The 19406-nt window shown below is 41.8% G+C and overlaps 1 protein-coding gene across 6 annotated transcripts in view; it reads left to right on the forward strand.

The window, feature by feature from the left end:
- Positions 1-19406, forward strand: part of RPTOR (regulatory associated protein of MTOR complex 1) — a 311995-nt gene that overhangs the window by 158487 nt on the left and 134102 nt on the right. For all 6 annotated transcript variants that reach the window (XM_073312081.1, XM_073312077.1, XM_073312079.1 and 3 more), the window contains one exon: positions 6266-6325. In XM_073312081.1, coding sequence (XP_073168182.1) covers positions 6266-6325 — 60 coding nt within the window. The remainder of the gene's footprint in view (positions 1-6265; positions 6326-19406) is intronic.

The following is a 19406-nucleotide window of genomic DNA, read 5'->3' on the forward strand; positions in this document are numbered from 1 at the left end:
TTCCAGGATCTTTACTGGCTGCCTCTTGGTCCTGGACTCCGCTGGACTCTTTCCAATTTTTCCACATCTTTCTTGTAGTGTGGGGCCCAAAACTGGACACAGTACTCCAGATGAGGCCTCACCAGTGTCGAATAGAGGGGGACGATCACATCCCTCAGTCTGCTGGCAGTGCCCCTACTTATACAACCGAAAATGCCGTTAGTCTTCTTGGCAACAAGGGCACACTGTTGACTCATATCCAGCTTCTCGTCCAGTGTAACCCCTAGGTCCTTTTCTGCAGAACCGCTGCCGAGCCATTCGGTCCCTAGTCTGTAGCGGTGCATGGGGTTCTTCCGTCCTAAGTGCAGGACTCTGCACTTGTTCTTGTTGAACCTCATCAGATTTCTTTTGGCCCAATCCTCCAATTTGTCTAGGTCCCTCTGTATCCCTCTGACCATGATGGTTTCTTCTCCCAGTTCCACAATAGCCCAAATCTGTAGACCTTTAGGAGGCATCACAAACCCTATCTATTGAAGGAGAGTTGAGGTTTAGGTGGGGTGTGGATTTTTATTTAGTGGGCATTAGGGTTTTACAAGATCTTAGGATATGTGATCTTCTATAGACTGAAATAGAAATGACTAAAACTAAAGAAGACCACTTGGTATATAGCACCTAGACAGTAGAGCTCTCTGAATAGTTCGGTTGGAACAACCCAGAATTGCTTCTAAACGTATTTGGCCATGGGAAAGGAGAGCCTGGCACTTGGAAGAACAGATCTTTGTCAGGAAAGGATGTTTTTTAGATAACTTGAACATGGGCTGGGTTAGAAGGAATTAGTTTTATTGTTAAGACAATGGCCTAAAACTCTGAAGATCGGGACTTGGACTTCATTTGTGACCTTGTCCTCAAGGTCACTTAATTTCCGCTCCTCAGTTCCCCATCTGTAAGAAGTGGATAATTAATACTTCCCTACCTTGCAGGGGTGTTGAGGACAAATCCATAAATGCTCGGGAGGAGCTAAGATAATAAGGAAAATGGATGGATATAGATCAATTAATCTTTGGTAAGAAATAATGTGATAAGTACAGAGTGCCCAGCTCTGTGGCATTTTGTTATAGGGAAAAATCCAGTGGGATCTAAAGGGAAAGATAAATGAATGTCTACATTATTCAAATAAAATCTGTGAAATGCACTGGAGGGTTTTTTGTTTGTGCCTTTTGATTACAAAAGGCGCTCTGGTTCTTTTGGGCATATCTTACTTTCTCCAATCCCGCTTAAAATTCTTTTCACCTCTGCAAGAACCAGGATGAGCTGATTTCTTCTTTTACTAGCATTATGGAAGGAGAGTCAGGACTTGGCGTCATGCCACCAGGGAATGAGAGATTCAGAGGTCTGCAATAACATCCGTTTCCGATCTCTCTAATATGGGCAGAATGATTTTGGAAATGATACATGTGAGGACACTTTGCATGGTTTAGCAGTGTAAAATAAATGCACTTGAGCAAACTGTTGAACTCCTAAGTGATCCTGCTCTCATCGTGATTGCTAATCTAGTATTTTTAAAGAGGGTTGACGGCTAAAGTTGTCACTTCTGATAAAAAGCGCTAGGTACTTTGTGCTGCTCTAACGTTATTTTGCGTTTCCCCCACATTCAGTAGTGCAGTAGAAATTGGTGGGCTGTTCTTCCCTTCCATGAGTGTATGGTACGAGGGATTTTTATAACTTCAGAATGCAGAAGATGTGTGTTTCTGACCTTCCAGGAGAAATTGCTGGGAGTGACCCAGAAAACTTGCATATGTCTTAAACAGGAAAACTGGCCCTTTCAGATCCTGAGAGAGGTTACCTACTTAAGAGAAATCCACAACAAAAATGAAAGCATCAGGAGACTGCAAATGAAGCCAAAGGTTTGATTTAAATGTACGTTAAAAGTTAAACAAAACTTACAAAATAGGTACATTACCCAGGGTTTGGTTCCATTTTTGGGAACTGTACTGGGTAGCAGAAGAAGAAAGACAAGTGCATGCCTTGGGTTTAGCTGTTGTAGGACTGGTGTTAAATAAGATAAATCTGTTCCAATTCCAAATCTTCAGACTTTTACAATTAGCCTATATTTATCTGTAGCATCTTCCATCTTAAAGGATCTCAAACTCTGAACCTAAACACAGTGATCTCTTTACTTACCACTAAAATGCAGCTAGCTCTGAGGTGAAGTGTTCCAGCTGCATATCTCACAGCAACATTACTGAAGAGTTTTATGCAGGACAGAAAGACAACATTGTATCCATTTGCAGTGGTTGAAGGAATTTAGGGAAGCCAAATTTAACTCTCTACTTGAAAAGAAGACAGGACATCCAGAAGAACACCACCCCTTCTCTTTCAAGTAGCACCAGAAGATCTTTCATGATGGTATGTGGTCAGAACTTTGATTTTGACTTCCTTATCTAAAAGATGTGAACTCCTGTTGTGCCCCCTAACACCATATGGGGGTATTAGATCAGTACTGAATCAGAAAGAAAAGTGCTATCACTTCCTCCACCACCTTTCTTTCTGGTTTTCCTTGATGTTTCCCAGCTGAACGCTAAGCAAGTCAGACCCTGTTTGTCGGGAGAGATCTCTTGCAATTACTGCACTAAGTGGTCGTGCTTCGATGAATTAAAACATGCATACAGAGTGTAATTTTTGCTAAGTGTGCTTCTGGTTTTTTTAAGCATTCTGGATAAGAGTAAACCTTTAGAACTCCCATCACTCTTGAGCAAACTTACAGGATAGTGTTTTGCTAAAAGTCCATTTGACCATTGTGTGCACCTGTCATAAATATAAAGGGAAGGGTAACCACCTTTTTGTATACAGTGCTATAAAATCCCTCCTGGCTGGAGGCAAAACCCTTTCACCTGTAAAGGGTTAAGAAGCTAAGGTAACCTTGCTGGCACCTGACCCAAAATGACCAATGAGGGGACAAGATACTTTCAAATCTGGAGGGGTTGGGGGGGACAAAGGGTTTTCTGTCTGTCTGTGTGATACCCTTTGCTGGGAACAGATCAAGGATGCAAGTTCTCCAACTCCTGTAAAGTTAGTAAGTAATCTAGCTAGAAAATGCGTTAGGTTTTCTTTGTTAAATGGCTTGTAAAATTCGCTGTGCTGGAGGGAATGAATATTCCTGTTTTTGTGTCTTTTTGTAACTTAAGATTTTGCCTAGAGGGATTCTCTATGTTTTGAATCTGATTACCTTGTAAAGTATTTACCATCCTGATTTTACACAGGTGATTCTTTTAGCTTTTCTTTAAATAAAATTCTTCTTTTAAGAACCTGATTGATTTTTCATTGTGCTTAAGATCCAAGGGTTTGGGTCTGTGTTCACCTGTATCAATTGGTGAGGATATTATTATCAAGCCTTCCCCAGGAAAGGGGGTGTAGGGCTTGGGGGAATATTTTGGGGGAATAGGACTCCAAGTGGTCCTTTCCCTGTTCTTTGTCTTGGTGGTGGCAGCGTTTTACCTAATCCAAGGGCAAAGACTTTGTGCCTTGGGGAATTTTTAACCTAAGCTGGTAGAAATAAACTTAGGGGGTCTTTCATGTGGGTCCCCACATCTGTACCCTAGAGTTCAGAGTGGGCAAGGAACCTTGACGGCACCTTTATGCCTTTTCTTTCTAATCACCGGTGGTTACTAAAAGATTTCTATGTAATGGCTTTCCCCACTAGCCCATCCTCATGGATTCCTGCAGTGATGTCACAGCTGCTTGTTTGAGACATCATGTTTCTGTGCAATGGAAGTGATTGTGAGATTGGTATTGCAGATAGAAAGAGAATGTTCCTTACCCTCTACACATATTTTCTGGGCAATCACTACTTTTGAGTGAGGAAATGGAGAGGGACCATTACTGGTTTAAATGGGGGTTTGCTGAACTAGACTGCCTATTTCAGAGTTTGCAGGGAAATGGTGGGGCCTCATTAAAAGAGGGCTCCGAGCATTCCCTGCATTAATCTCCTCCAACGTACAATGGCAGTGCTGTAGCAGTCCCGGCAATGTGTACATGAAAGCCGCAAGCACTTGCTGTGCTGCTTGCCTTCTGCTGAATACCAGACAGATCCGTGCTGCGGGGGTGTGTTGGAGAAAGGGAGTTTCCCTTACTGATCAAACGCAATCTGCTTTTATTCATTATTCAGTTGCCTTTGAGAAGCCGAAGGCACCATTGAAATACCTGAAATCTGAAGCTTATTTATGTCTTGCCCATAGTTCATTGCCAAAAGCTCCCAAAGGAAGTGCTTAGTGACAACTTCGTAATGTATATTATTTGGGGAAATGCCTTTTTACAGCTGACCCTCAAAGGTGCGCCTTATTTTCCTATTTTAGAAATAGAAGGAAATGCTTGACACAGTGATAATTTTCCCAACTCCGCTATCCTGAATGCTTGGGGGTGTGTGGGAACCATCTGCCAGAATTCCTTGCAAGAAAAGAAGCTAAAGGATCCATTTGCCTTGTGGCAAGTGACCTGTGCTGCTAGTCAAGAGACTACGGTTCAATTCTTGGTCTCCTATAGTGTGTACTGTAAGGGACTGGGGGTGCTGAGCACTCATACTCATCTCTCAATGGCCTGCAGCTAGACTGCCTTATTCTGTGATCCTATTAGATTTCACTGACTAAGCAGGGTTAGTTCATATATGCACACATACATATGTTTCCACAGTATGCGTCCGATGAAGTGAGCTGTAGCTCACGAAAGCTTATGCTCAAATAAATTGGTTAGTCTCTAAGGTGCCACAAGTACTTTTTTTTTTGCGAATACAGACTAACACGGCTGTTACTCTAAAATCCCATGGCACTCTTTATATGAATGGGGGCATTAAACCAGGCGTCTCAGTCAAATTCCAGCTCTGGCTACGTTCTGCCTCCTTAAATTCCCCCTGCATTTTGGAGATGGTGGTTTTCTTCACTGTTGGGCAGTATTGCCATGCAATTTCACCCCATAGGGATTAATGTTTCATCAATGGTTGTAGGGGGTCCCCATGTAGAAATTGTCTTTCAATTTGAGGTCCTTTAGGATGGAAGGCACAGAATATCAGAAAGAACCACTAGCTGACTGTGACACCATTGAGCTTTTCTGAGCCTTGCCCTATGATTGGCTAGAAAGAGGGTGGCTGCAATGCATATTCTGGAAAATAGGGTGTAAAACAGGGAAAGCTGGAGGGTCCTCAGAACTCCACCAGGTAGATGTGTACGCCCTGTGCATCAAGGAGCACAGATGTCTGGGGTTCTTGCTCACTGCTGTACCATGGGGAATTGGGCAGATACTTCCCCCACTTATTGGGGATGGAAGTGGCACAGCCATGGATTGGCTTGGAAACGGAGGTGGAGGATTCTCTTCCCTGGCCCCAAAGGAATCTCCCAGCACACAGCCATGCTGCTCAGACAGTTGCTGGAACGAGGATCTAAGCCTTAGGCAGTTGATCCCCTCTGGTTTCAGCCTGTCTTCAGATTCAAGGTCCCATTCAATAGATTTTCTCTCCAATCACAAAGGCTAGAAACTTTTTTTTAAAATCTGAACATGTGTCTGCTGGAAATGGTTTGTGGCACTCTGCACGAGAGGCCTGGGGATGTAGTGGAGCAACTCCCCCAAGAAGTCTGGAGAGAGGGAGCTGGTGCATGAGAATTGGGCGTGTATCTTCTTTTCCACTTCAGATTAGCTAGTCTGGGAGTCTCTCTAGATACGGCAAACCATAGAGTTAACTGGACTCTGTATTTTTCAGTGCGGGCAGTTCTGAAATTGTGGTGCCTTTAATTGCTGGAGAAATGGAATCAATGTTTTATATTTTAAAATTATATAACGCAGGTGTGTGTTCTTGACACGTTGCTGTTGTGCTCTGTCTTCCCTCCCCACTGCAGTGCCAGGTCTCTTCAAGGAAACCCAGCCAATGCAGATCATTATTTCACTACCATACACGAGCTCTGCTTTATTTCATGTCTTGCTCCCCCTCTCAAGGGACTCTGCTGGATGACTGGGTACCTTTTTTTCTCTCCGTGTGTTGGGAAACTTGTCACTGTGGCAGTTGCAATACCACAAGCTTGTCACCGTGACGATGGAAATCACTGCACGACCATGAGGGCGACAAATGTTGAGAGCCTTGTTTGATTCTCATTATGCCGCCGCAAAGTTTTCCAAACCGAATTATATTTTAAAAGCAAAAACACTGTAATAACTGTCCTTCTCATTCTTTCCACAGAACTTCCAAGCGTCCTGTCATTAAATATTTAATTAGTGTGAATTATTGTTCTTCTGTTCTCCACAGGTTTTGCATGCAGAAGAGTGTCAGATTGGTGCCAGGAGTCACGCTGGATTTAATAGAGAAGTAAGCAAGATTTTATGACATTAAAACTACTGCTTTCCTGGCTTCCATTATTATATTTGGTTTGATGAAGAGGGGAAATTGCTTTTTAGTCACATTGTCCTCAAGATCCTTTCATTCTGCTTGTGGGCATGCACCTCTTTGGGGTGCTTCTGTTGCCCAAGATTCACTTAGGGGTACCAAGTTTCCCTCTGCTCATTTTTCTTTGACTATCTTACCCGTTAGCCTTTGTTTTGCATTCGTTCTCATGTCTATGGTGTGTCTCATTATATTGTCTTACCACAGGCTGGCAGAACAAGCAGTGACTATGGAAACAAGAAATCATGCAGGGAACACTGTTTAGATGGAGTCTTACGCTTGCTCTAGAGCTTTGCTCAGACCTTTTAACTTACAGGTCACCTAGGTCTCATTCCTGATATGTTGAACATACACTTGCCTGACAACTGTCAGCCCAGAATCCAAACTTCGGTCACCTTTTTGGCAGTCAATATTGTCAAGCCACCTAGCTAGTTGTTTTGGTCACACATTGAGAGAGTTTGTCAATGGGGGTCAATGGAGATGTTAGATAATGCTCATAGCCTTAAATTTTTGGAGTTACAACTTCGCAAGCGTTAAGGACACATGTGAAATTAGTTTAATACTCTCAGCCTATACCCTAGCTAACGTAAAACCATGTGGCAAAAGCCTCTGCTTAAGGCAGGCAAAGGCTGCTGTAGTAGAGAATGTCTAAATTCAGGCAATGAGGTACATTGGTAGAGCTATATGGGAGCATACAACTGAAATGGCTCCTGCAGGTCTGGTGTTTAGATACATTGGCAGAGCTAGTCCAGGGGAGACTGGCACTGGAATAGCATGGAGTACTACAGGCCAGGATTGGGATGCACTGGCGGAGCTGTTTTGGGTGCATAGTGCTGGAACTCTGCCGGGGAAGCTTTCACAATACTTGTCTGAGGTATGAATGTCTCTCAACATAGCTATCGTTTTCTCTTTTATGACCCATAAAATCCATTCAATACCCTGAGCCTCTGTGTGTGTGTGTGTGTAAAATCAGAAAAAAAAGACGTGTTTTGTCACTTCCTCAGCACACTCTAGTGTTCTTTCTGTCTAATAATGTATTATATTTCGATCCTTAATGTCATGGATACCCATAATAATCCTTTCATCCAAGCAATACTTGACCAGATTACTGGCTAATGGACAGCCCAGGGCAAAATGATGGACTAAGTAAACTCTTCTCCAAAGCATAGCCCAGGTTATGCAAGCCACCCAAGCTATTGAAAAACTAAATCATAATTCATCTTCTGCATTCTTTGTTTTCAAAGAGTTTTTATAGGAAGGTATTTTTTGCCATCAGGTGAGGTAGTACATATTTGTGTGGATGGTCTCTGAGATCTGTGCCACATGGTTAGTATTTTCAAGCTTCCTATTCTTAGAACATTGTTGTGTACCCAAGTTAAATTAGCTTGGAACAATTAAAATAAAAGAGAATTCAATTTCTGAGATGTTTGCCTTGAGAAACGCTCATTGTCAAGATTAATTAGAATAGGCCATGGGCTCGGACTTCTGACACGTGAATGTTTAAAGCCAGTTATCCTCTTTCAATTCTTCAGGATTTGAGTCATTCATTCATTCAGGTGAAAGGCATTCTCTGTGGTGTTCGGAGGGGTTGGATTGGGGTATTTAATAGGTGGGTAGCTAGTAGTAGTGTTTTAATGTATTATTTCTTGCTTTTTTAAATAGGTTTCTGTAGAGTACAGTGATTTGCAACTATCATTCATTGGTCCCAGACTGCCAGTAGGAAATGGTATTTTGCAACAATGGTGATGAGTGTAGGATTCCATCAGCTAAAATTCCCAGTTCAAAGCGCTCTGTCTTCTCTTTTGGCTTATTGCATTGGTAAAGTAGATCCATGTTGAATAACCTGCACATTTTAACCCCAAATAAATTTCAATGTGTAGTTGAATGCCAGAAAACCTTCCGTGTCATATACTTTAGGAGATAGGTCTATATCAGGCTCTTGAGCAGCTTTTAAGTGTTTAACCATTATGGAAGCCATGCTGACATCAAAAATTTGATCTATGTGAAAATGGGTCCAGCATCTACAAGCCAAATTATGATTCTATTAACCTTAACTTAAAGGCAGTAATGCATAAATGGGTTCAGACCATGTTCAAGAGATCCAGTAGACAAAGAACAGGCTTGTGGTATAAAGGAGGAGGCTGAAATCACTGAGGGTCCCTCATGTGATCCTCAACTGACATGAAACTGTAACTAGGCAAAGCCCTGCTGGAAGGGTTTGAAGGACTGGAACCCACCAGGGTCTCCACATGGAAGATGGGTAACACCTGGTAAGCTTGGCATGCCTGTAGATTGTTTTTTGTTTTATTATGTGCTTTCTCGGTAATGTTTTTGTCCTAAATAAATGTGAAGGCTGGCTGGTCACTGGTAAACACATTCAGACCCTAGAAGAAAGCAGAATGGCTGGGGCTGGACAAACGTCAGAGCTGCTGGGATAAGCACAGTGAATTGCCAAGGACCTGCAACCTTAAATTTCTTGTTAAGGAGAGTGTTGCAGGTCGCTACCCATAGAGAGGTGATGGTTGGAGACCGGAAACTTAATGGGGGTCCATGAGCAGATGACAGAGGGAGGGGGCAGAGTGCATTTAACCCTGGAACTGTGAAAGCACTTATCCGCTTGTTTCTGAGTGAGGATCCAGCCCAAACCATTGACTAAAACTGGCAGAACAAGGCCCTTGGGTAGTGACAGATTATGTAGGAAAACAAAGAGAAATCTCTTCAGCTCATTGTCTGTGAAAAAGAAGCTGATGTAAAACGGGGTCAGAAATCTGTTTGCTAAAGTAAATAAAAGAACTAGGAGAATTAATTCAGCTTTCATCCATCTCCAGAACTATATTACATTTTCCCTCCCATAACTCATGAACCATGTTGAGCTTTTAGGTTTTGTTTTCATTACACCAGCAGTGAACACATTTGATTTTTCTTTTTCCTGTTTGCAATATGCTTTGTGGATTTTTAACTGAGGTTTTTCTAAGTCACACACTGCACATGGCAGCAATGTTTATGCTGATTCATCCCATCAATTGCTATAAAATCTTCATGTCAACTTATAGTATTTTTGAATAGTACGGGTTTTTAACTAATGCACTGTGCAAGGTGCAGGGAAGATGGACCAGCGTTCCTTGTAATCTGTGAGTAATCAGAAGCGACTCATTCATTTCTGTTTCTTATTCTATCTTGCTTTCTGATTATTGAAGGGAAAATGGAACCTCCCCAGCCCAACTCAGCAAAGCTACCAAAAGAAGCTCTTAAAATTGTTTTCAGTAATGTGTCAGTGAAGCAACAGCTGCACTTCCCCATTAGGTACTGTGCCCTATGGCAGTGCATGCCACTTGTCCTTGGGCGAGAGTGTTTGCAAGGAGGTGAGGAGCAGAAAAGAAACCTGCACAGGGGTTGTTCTGTCTCTCTCATCTCAACGCTCACCGTGCCCGCTAATGCTCTTTCAGAAGCTGAGGGTGATCATCTGGTGGCCTGAGGGTTCCTCTGTTTACTTTTAGGCTTGGCGGGGTTCGATTTTTATCAGTAACTGTCGGTAAACATCAATTTCAGCTTGCACAATGCAGTTGATGAAAAATTATATCAACCAGTAACCGTGGGTGTGCCTGCAGGGTTCGGCGGTCACCAGCCCTGCAGCTGTGCAGGGAAACCTCGGCAGCCCTGCTGTCATGGGAGTGAGTGAGTACGTCTGTGACTGCGGAGCTGCAGAGGGCTCCCTGCGCTGCCTCAGGGTTGGTGACACCTGATCGCTGCAATACAAGGTGTGGGAGGAGGCTGTGTTCCTGGTGGAACAATCTTAAAAATAAGGATTGATAAAAATCATCAAAATTGGGGGGGGGGGGGGGAGGAACGCTGCTAAGCCTACTTACCCTTGTGCGGACAGAGGGATGTTGTCCTGAACAGTTCTGATTTTGAGCTGTCTGGAAAGCAAAACTAAGAGGTTCTGTCTTTAAACCCTGAAGGAATCGTCAATACAAGTGGAGATCTCCTGGGGTACCACATAAATGTATTATTAAGCACTGACATATGAAGTAACAATTAAGTTCATTATCATTAAGAATATTCCGTGTGGAAGGATATCTGTTTTTCCAACTGGCTTAAGAAGTTAGACTAGGGAAATAAGCTCTCAAGGCCTGTGTGTGCCAGGAGACCAACCTGCTTCCCTTACTACGGGGATGAGAATACTGTTGGGAGGGGCATACAGTTTCAGGGGCACCGTGAAGGGAAGAGCCTAAAGAGGACAGAGTTGAAGCTCTCATTTTCCTAGCCCCAAAGAATTAGACATGCTCAGAGGGGAAGAAGTGGCATTTCTTCTTATGGTGAGAGAGACTCTGTCCTCCCCTTCCAGGAGTAGGCACAGAAGACTAATCACTGCCCCACTAGGTTTCTGCCTCCTGAGAGGTTACTAAAATGAATTGAACACCAGTGTCCTCATCTGTTTTCCTCTTCTAATGTTTTGCCTTAGAACAATGGGTATCCATGTCAGACATGGCTGGTCCCCTTTAACTGAGTCACCTAAACCTGCAGCTGGAGTACAAGGTACTTGAGATTGGCTTGTAATATCGCTAGAAATTCTAGCACCAAACATGGTAGTCAGTAATAGCCAGGTGTTTTGCCTTTGGAGCTGTGCACTTCCTTTAAACCCAGATTACTGGTACAAGATGCTCCCAGCCTTGCAGTGGTATTTTCGAAAGAACTTGAATTCAAGTGGAGCAGTTTTAGTTCCACAATACCCAGCATTAATGAGCTAAGAATGGTCAGGCACTCTCATCACCTGACTGGCAGGTGTAACTAGCATTCCTTCACAGGTCATTAATGATAATCCACTGCAAATATGTGAGTACCTCAAGGTGAAATGGAGGAGAAAAGTCGTCTCCTTTGAAAATCCGTTCTGTTTCACTGCTAGGTGGGAATACAATGTGCAAAGGCACTAGCTGAACTCAAAATGCAGGAAATCTATGCTGTGTAACTGGGCAGCTATGTGTTATACTGCTTATAAATAGCCAGTTGCAGAAGGGTTCAGCATAGTCTCAAAGATGTAAAATCATAAATTAAGGGGCAGGGGAAAGGGATTAATCATTAAACTGCTAAGTATCGACAAAGCTGTTGAGCTGGCTGCCAAGATGGGTTTCTGGATTTATTGTGTAATGTGGCTGGGTGACATACACATGTCCTTATTGCGGTCATCTTTTTGTGTTTTCAAGGCAAATGGGGCTAAGAGTCCTTGTATAACTCCAAATTGAAAATGACAAAACTGAGATTTCTACCAGTGGGTGAGATAATATATTTTATTGAACCAACTTCTGTTGGTGAGAGAGTCGAGCTTACGCAGAGCTCTTCTTCGGGTCTGGGAAACATGACTACATCAATGCTGTATTCTCTACCAGTGTCATTTTAAACCCCCTGAGCCACTTGTATGTTCTACTTCTTCCCCTGAATCTGTTCCATGGATTTGCAAGAGCAGCATTTTAAGCAATGAAATAAGAAAAGTCAAAGTATATTAAAACAGGCAGATGTTGTGGGAACGGGGGGAGCAGTTTACTTTGTTGGCTTTGTTCTTTAGTCTGAACAAAATCCTAAGCACTGTAAATTGGTGACATAATCAGTTACTAAAATCTTTCTGTATTATCTAGAGCAATGTTATAAAAAAATTGTTGCCAAACAGATGTTATGAATCCACATGTTATAAAAGCATAACATTAGGAGAGAGTTAACATACGTTACTGATTTTACTAGATTTGTAATAATTCTAAAACCTAAATACTTAAAGCTAGAATAATTCATTTGTTTCAGCAAGCTCCCACCCCCACCCCCACCCACGCATTGGGGCAGCAAGGCTCGGGCAGGCTCAAGCTTCAGTCCTCCTTCCTGGGGTCGTGTAATAATTTTTTTTGTCAGAAGGGGGTCACGGTGCAATGAAGTTTGAGAACCCCTGATCTAGAAGAAGGAACACAATGGTAGAACCTAGAGGAGCAAGCTAAGGGATTTTCCATTTCTAATTTATTACTGGATTTATTAATTCCTTCTGGGTGTCATTAATGTACTTTTTAGGAGGGCTCTGAATGAGGTGAGGATAGTGGCTTGGTGAACTGTAATTGGGAAGTCATTGCATATGTAAAGGTTGCTGTTGAAAAAAGCTCAGAGATGGGAGAGGGAAATTAATGGGACATCAAGCAGAGCAGGTATGCAAAAGATCTGAGATGTGTACGGAGGTAGAATCCTCCAGAGTCCTGGAGGTGAGGATGAGAAGTTATAACTCAATACTACTGACGAGTGGGAACAAGTGGAGGGAGGTTCATGGTTCGGTCGAATGAGAAAAATGATGACTGCACCAGCAATTCTTCATGTACTAGAGAGGAGCCATATTGGTTTCAGGGAGGTCCGAGACAGAGAAGGTTGTTGCAGAGGTTAAGGCAGGAGGTGACACGGGTATGGACAAGTGTTTTGGGGATAAGTAGGGGAAAGGGTCAGATTTGTGAGATATTGTGGAAGGAAAAAATGGGGCCGGGGGTGGGGGTGTGGGAATCAGAACTCCACCCTGTACAAGTCGGTTGTCCTTCCTAAGGCTTGTTGGTTTTGCTCTTAGACCTCTTAGCCAATTCGGATTTTATGTAGCCGTTGGCAACTATGGCTCAGTGAACCTCTGCTTTCCAGTGAGCTAGCTTGCTATTTTTACCCAGGTGTAGGAATCAGTTTGCCTGAAACAGATGACCGATGACTCCCCTAGGTCAAAAGCAAAACAGTTGCTTGGCCTTTTAGTCCTTTGCTTTGGCCACCACACCCTGCGTAGTATATTTCCTTTGCTGTTGCTGAGACCAGAAATCAAGCGTTTCTCAGTGTTGCACTCAAATTCCTCACAGTGTTTTAGGGGGCACTTGTTACAAGAGTTTTTTCTGAGTTCTTGCTCCTTCTTGATATCTCCATAACATGCTTTTTAGAAGAGCTGCCTTCCTGAAAAATGTTCTGATTGAAGGTTTCTGAGGATAGCAAACATTAAAACCTTTTCATCCTAATCTGATAAAGATATCAATTATAGAGAACACATGTTTTTATTATAGTCCCAAGACCAGTCTAGCTAGACAGTAGTGTATAATGTAATTTATAATTTATCTGTCTTTAAACCTGGGAAAGGAGTTTATTTCTAATTAAGATGACGAGTTTGAGAGTAAATTACTCTGCACCTTCTTTGAAGAGCCCAGATTTCTAATTATCTAGACTAACCCAGCAGCCTAATGAATAAGCATGTTGCTGCCTCTGCAGTGCATTTGTATTACCAATCCTTTGAGAGGGAGCCAAAATAATCCATATTTTGGAACTAATGCTGGAGCTCAGTAATACAGTTTTTAAAAGAAACATAGAGAATGTGAGGTTTCAGAGGAACAGCCGTGTTAGTCTGTATTCGCAAAAAGAAAAGGAGTACTTGTGGCACCTTAGAGACTAACCAATTTATTTGAGCATGAGCTTTCGTGAGCTACAGCTCACTTCATCAGATGTTTACCGTGGAAACTGCAGCAGACTTTATATACACACAGAAATCATGAAACAATACCTCCTCCCACCCCACTGTCCTGCTGGTAATAGCTTATCTAAAGCCCACCTGTTGATCACTTTAGATAAGCTATTACCAGCAGGACAGTGGGGTGGGAGGAGGTATTGTTTCATGATTTCTGTGTGTATATAAAGTCTGCTGCAGTTTCCACGGTAAACATCTGATGAAGTGAGCTGTAGCTCACGAAAGCTCATGCTCAAATAAATTGGTTAGTCTCTAAGGTGCCACAAGTACTCCTTTTCTTTTTATAGAGAATGTGAGGAAACCTGGGAAGCTCAGGGGACTGAGAATGGCGTAGAGTGCTTTTTTCCAGTGGGGCCATTTGTTAGTGTCTGGTACAGATAATTAGTGAGCAGAAGTCCCTCTCATCTGATCACTGTTCAGTTTTTTTGTCTGAAATGAGTTAATGGTTACAATAATTTGTAATGACCAAATATCCATGGTAAAAGAAACCCACCACAATTGACATGAATCATATTCCCTTGCCCCCAGTGTTGTGTTACACATCTTAGCAAACATACCATATTATCTGTGGGGCATGGACAGTCTTCTAAACCCTCCATGTAGTCCCTGCAGATCAGGGTTGAGTCACATAGGCGGGAGCAGGATAGCTTGCCTTGCAACTGCCTGTTCTGTAGCTGTTTGAAAACACAGATCTCAAGTCTCCAGGTCTGTCAATCAAGCACCTTTCAGCAGTACAAAATTCACTTTACAAAAATTACTAGAAACAACAAGTTTGGTACTAAAATAACCTTTGTTTCCATTATAACTATTATGGGGTGTCACAGGCTGGAAATCAGTAATTCATTAGTGTCTGTCAGTCACTGATAAGATGAGTAATGATTCACAAGGAACTAATTTAGAGATGAAGTGGGAAAAACAAAACCCCAAGAGACTGCACAGCAGAAAGAATGTGAGTAATTGGGGAAAATGTGGAAATCAGGCTGTAAAGTAACAAAATAACAAATGCCCAGAGAATCTTAATTAGTCCGAGTTGCCTTTAGAACAGTAGATCGGAACGGAGGCAAAGTAGTATGATTAGTTAGTTAACAGTAGTTTAGTTTTTCATCTCTGGAGATACCAGTTCAAATTATGAGTAGGTCCGGGACACTTAGTAATTTTTAGACATCCCAAACCAACACGCCATTTGTTGTGGATTAGCAGTGTCTACTCAAGAGAGACCCAGGACTGGACTGAGATGACAGTGGCCAGGTCACATGATGTGCACCCATTGGCAGATGTGTGAGGGGAAAAAATACACAAAGGCAGGTGTAGTGCAGGAAGTCAATCCAGCATGAGATTCACACACTCAACATAAGACAAAACCCAACACATTCAAAATAGCCTCTCATCCCTTCCCCTCTCTTTCTTTCTCTTCTCCTCCCCCTCCCCCCATCCCATTAGGGAAAATTCAACAGAAGCAGAACACCAAGAAACCTGGTAGGAGAAGGGAATGAAGACACCTTTTCTGCATGGCATTTTGATAGCAAAGTCCTGGAACTGTAACAAGCTCAGTTTCAAACATTTGGAGCACTAATTTCCTCTTATCGTATGTTCAGCTGATCATGTACTTTGGCATTCAGAATGTGATCATCCTTCCCTTTAACAGCCTTTGGTTTTGTATAAATTCATTTCCCCTGGTGGTGGCTGCGTGCTTCCTTGGATACCAGTATGTATTAGCCACATATCAGTAAGGGAGAACGAGGCTTTATGTGACTCGCACTTTTCCCCTTAGAATTCCATGAAGGGCCTTTTACAGTTGTCAGAATCAAACTGTTGTTCTCACTATACAAAGCTCTGTTCTCAGCTCCCTTCCATTGCTTTTGAAGTCAGATAATTGCTTTTATCACTTTTCTTTCTTGAGGGTTGGCATGTCCAGCAAGTTCTTGCTCATCTATTTAAAGCAAACTCCATCCAGCAGTTGCCACCTTTTCCCAGTAGCCATTAGCAGTGACATTCTTTCATTCCATCTGAAAGCGTCAGGAGGATCAGACCTGTCCATGTTTTGATAAGAATGGCACTGGCTTCATCCATTTTTAAATAAACAAAATTGTTGCTTACACTAAACATAATTCTTTTAAATAGTATGCACAGCATGACTTTGTAATCTGTTCTAAAATTTTCTGTCAAAGAAACAGTGCTAGAATTGGTTTTGGGTTGTTTTGTTTTATTTTGCAGCATGGGAATAGCCAGCAAGGTGCATATCTCAGTGTGTGGGAAAGAAATATTATTGATGGCACCAGTACTGTGGCTTGGTCTATAAGGCAATGAGGTCCTTTACCCAAAGACCTTGCAATCTAAAATAGTCATGAACACACCGAATAAAAACAGTCCAAGGTGTGTAGGAAAGGGAGAGAGAGCAACAGTGGGGAAAGTAATTATTGACCTAGGAGGAAATATAATTCTTATATTTCACCTTCATAGTTCACCTTTGAAGACTACAAACTTTGGACCAAAGTTGGGCAGTTCACAGTTCCAGAGTTCCTTCTAGTCAGTGTAATGGAAGACCCCAAAATTTGGCTTTAAATATATTAGATTTAAACATGTCGGTAACCAAAGGATAGTAGTGACAATTTGTCATCATACTTAGCTGACAAACGTGGCTCATTAGTACTTGAGTTGAGGGGTGGGAAAGACTTTTAGATTGTCTTTAAGAATGATGATCCAGAAGGCTTTTTTCTTTGGCAATGAATCATTTCTTATTGAAATGGAGCACTTAGTTTTATCACCATTGTTAGATAAAGAGTCAGGCGCTGGTATACTGCAAAAGCTTATTGTGTATGCAAAGTAAAGATCATACTCAACAAGATGGTTTTCATGGCAACAGTGTTCCATTGCTTAATAAAGATAGATGGCAGGACTGAAAACAAAGAGACAAAGTTTTAGAACGTTCCAGGATAAATGCTGTCAGAACTTTAACTCTTTTGTTGATTGTCTCAAGGAGGTGAGTGAGGTTTCAGGAGTTAGCCTTATCCGTTAGAACTGTGTCCTTTCTGTATCAGCCGCATGATTGTATGATAATGAGAGAGATGCTCCCTTTGATTGAACTAACCATTGAATTACTGATGTATCTTTCTAGCTGAATGATTTACACTGCAAGATTCTGGCACTTGTATAGCCTTTGGGCTTCCCCTCACATATCCTCTTTGAGACACAAGTAACAAGGAAGCCCCAGGCAGCTAGTAAATAGGATTGGTGATCGGAGCCCAGTGGAGATAGCTACCATACCTGCTGCCTCATCACATTCCCCAGATTTTAAAAGACAGGCAGGAGAGGGCTCAGTGGTTATACTAGTGGCAGGAGAAAATGGTAAGAATTGGACTGAGGACCTAGCGGGAGCAAGTTCGTAGGTTTGGATAACCATCCCAACTTTGAACTTTCCCTTTCACTGTTTTTGAACACATCAGAGAATATTAACTATAACATCTTGTTCTAACATGTAAGCCATACATTTTAATGTGCATCTCAATTTTATACACATTAGATGTCCAATAGTAAAGTTAATGCAGTGAAGCTTTTACCAACTGAGGGAGGAAACCTGGCTTCCTTTGAAGTAAATGTTTCCATTGTAATTAAAGTGATTCACAGGATTTTGCTAAATTTCTGAAGACATTGACAGTGGCATCTGGCACAAGTTCAGTGACCTTGACATTTCATAGTCTGCACTTTTCACAATATACTGCAGTGATTTAGGGCTTTGTAAAGGTGGCTGTTAGGAATAGTTGATGGAAGAACTAATGGATACTGTAGAGATGTTAAATCCCAGCCAAGAGCTGAGGCAGCGTGGCCTCCTGTCCCCCCCGCCCTTTTGTTTTTTTATTTTTGGTCTAGATTTAGAAATGACATCTGTTTGGTCCTTGATGTCAAGGGCTCTCCAGTGATTGTCAAAACATAATATGAAAGACATCAGGAGAAGTGAAACCAGGAAGGCAACAAAATCCCACACAGGACAAACTCTTTGTGGAGCTCTGCTGTCTTTTTATAAAAAGATCTTCTACACTTTCCACAGTATGCATCCGATGAAGTGAGCTGTGGCTCACGAAAGCTTATGCTCAAATAAATTGGTTAGTCTCTAAGGTGCCACAAGTCCTGTTCTTTTTGCGAATACAGACTGGCACGGCTGTTACTCTGAAACCTGCCCATTCCATGTTTGTTTCTTTTAGTATCCACATACCCAAAAAGATAAAAAGCATTTATAATATTGTGGTCAGAGGACTGCCTTGAAAGACCTTGTCCTGCAGTGTGCAAGCAAATAGACTGAGAATCTCTGCAAATTGTTTTATCTGAAAAACAATTAAGATACTCAAGTCTAAAGAAAATCTGCATATTCAGTGGAACTCTGCAAAAATAAACAAAATGAAAGCTGACTCTAATTTCTGAAGGGGGATGGAAATGAGGCTATTTAATGTAAGCAGTCAGTTTTTTATTTTATCGTAAAATTGTGAGAAAGGAAATAAGAAATGCTTTACTTTTCCTCCAACCTTTTATTCCATATTTTTTTCTGTAGCATTAGGCATCAGCTCCCGTAAGTAATGGGTACAGGCTGGTGCTGCTGAATTTCACTGTAGGTTGATTGAGTTTCTAAGGTTGGTTGGTGATGGACTTATTCAATTTTTGGCTGATTAATTATCCCTATTATCAAATTGATCTTTGTTTACCATCTGAGAGTTGAGAATTGCTCCTCCAGTCCCCCTCTGAAGTTAAAATTTGATTCCCAAGCAAAGATGAGATTGACTGTTATCAGATCGTATTCAAATAAAAGCCCTTTCCCCAGATCATTCAGCCTGTCATCCAGGCAACACAAGCAGTTTAATCTTTACTGCTGTCACAGGACAGGAGATCAGGACGTCTCATCTAGGAACAGAAGGATTGCTGATTTTTCTAATGCAAAGATTTATCCTGCTAATTTTTCCAAATTTAATTGAGTCTCTGTGAAACATGCAGAATAACCGTGCAGTCAAATACCTTCTAATGTATGCTTGATAGCTGCAATTTAAAATCTAAAGGCCCTGGTATGTGTGCAGGTAGACATTATTCAGAATACTGCCTAAGCACTTATATACCTGCCTTCCTCCTGTTCACCTTCTCACCCAATAATAATACATAAACATTTATATAGCATGTGCATCTTCAAAGCACTGGCAGACCTTAATGAATTTTCACACTGGGAGAGGGTAGGCAAAAGTTTTATCCCCATTTTATGCCTGGGGAAGCTGAGGCACATGGAGAGACAATTTACCAAGGTAACATAGGGTGTCAGAACAGAACAGAGACAGATAATTTTTGATTCCCATCCCATGCACTCGCCAGTAGAGTGCTCTGCCCTTCACAGGCAGACATTCTTTTTCACAATACTTGACAGAGGTTATAGTCTTACAAAGGTTTCTAACATTGTAAATGTTCAGGACTATCACCTACTCTTATCAAATAAATAGGTCTTTAAAAAGCAAACACGTCCAC

This window comes from Lepidochelys kempii, chromosome 14 (assembly GCF_965140265.1).
Source record: "Lepidochelys kempii isolate rLepKem1 chromosome 14, rLepKem1.hap2, whole genome shotgun sequence".
Classification (NCBI taxonomy): domain Eukaryota; kingdom Metazoa; phylum Chordata; order Testudines; family Cheloniidae; genus Lepidochelys; species Lepidochelys kempii.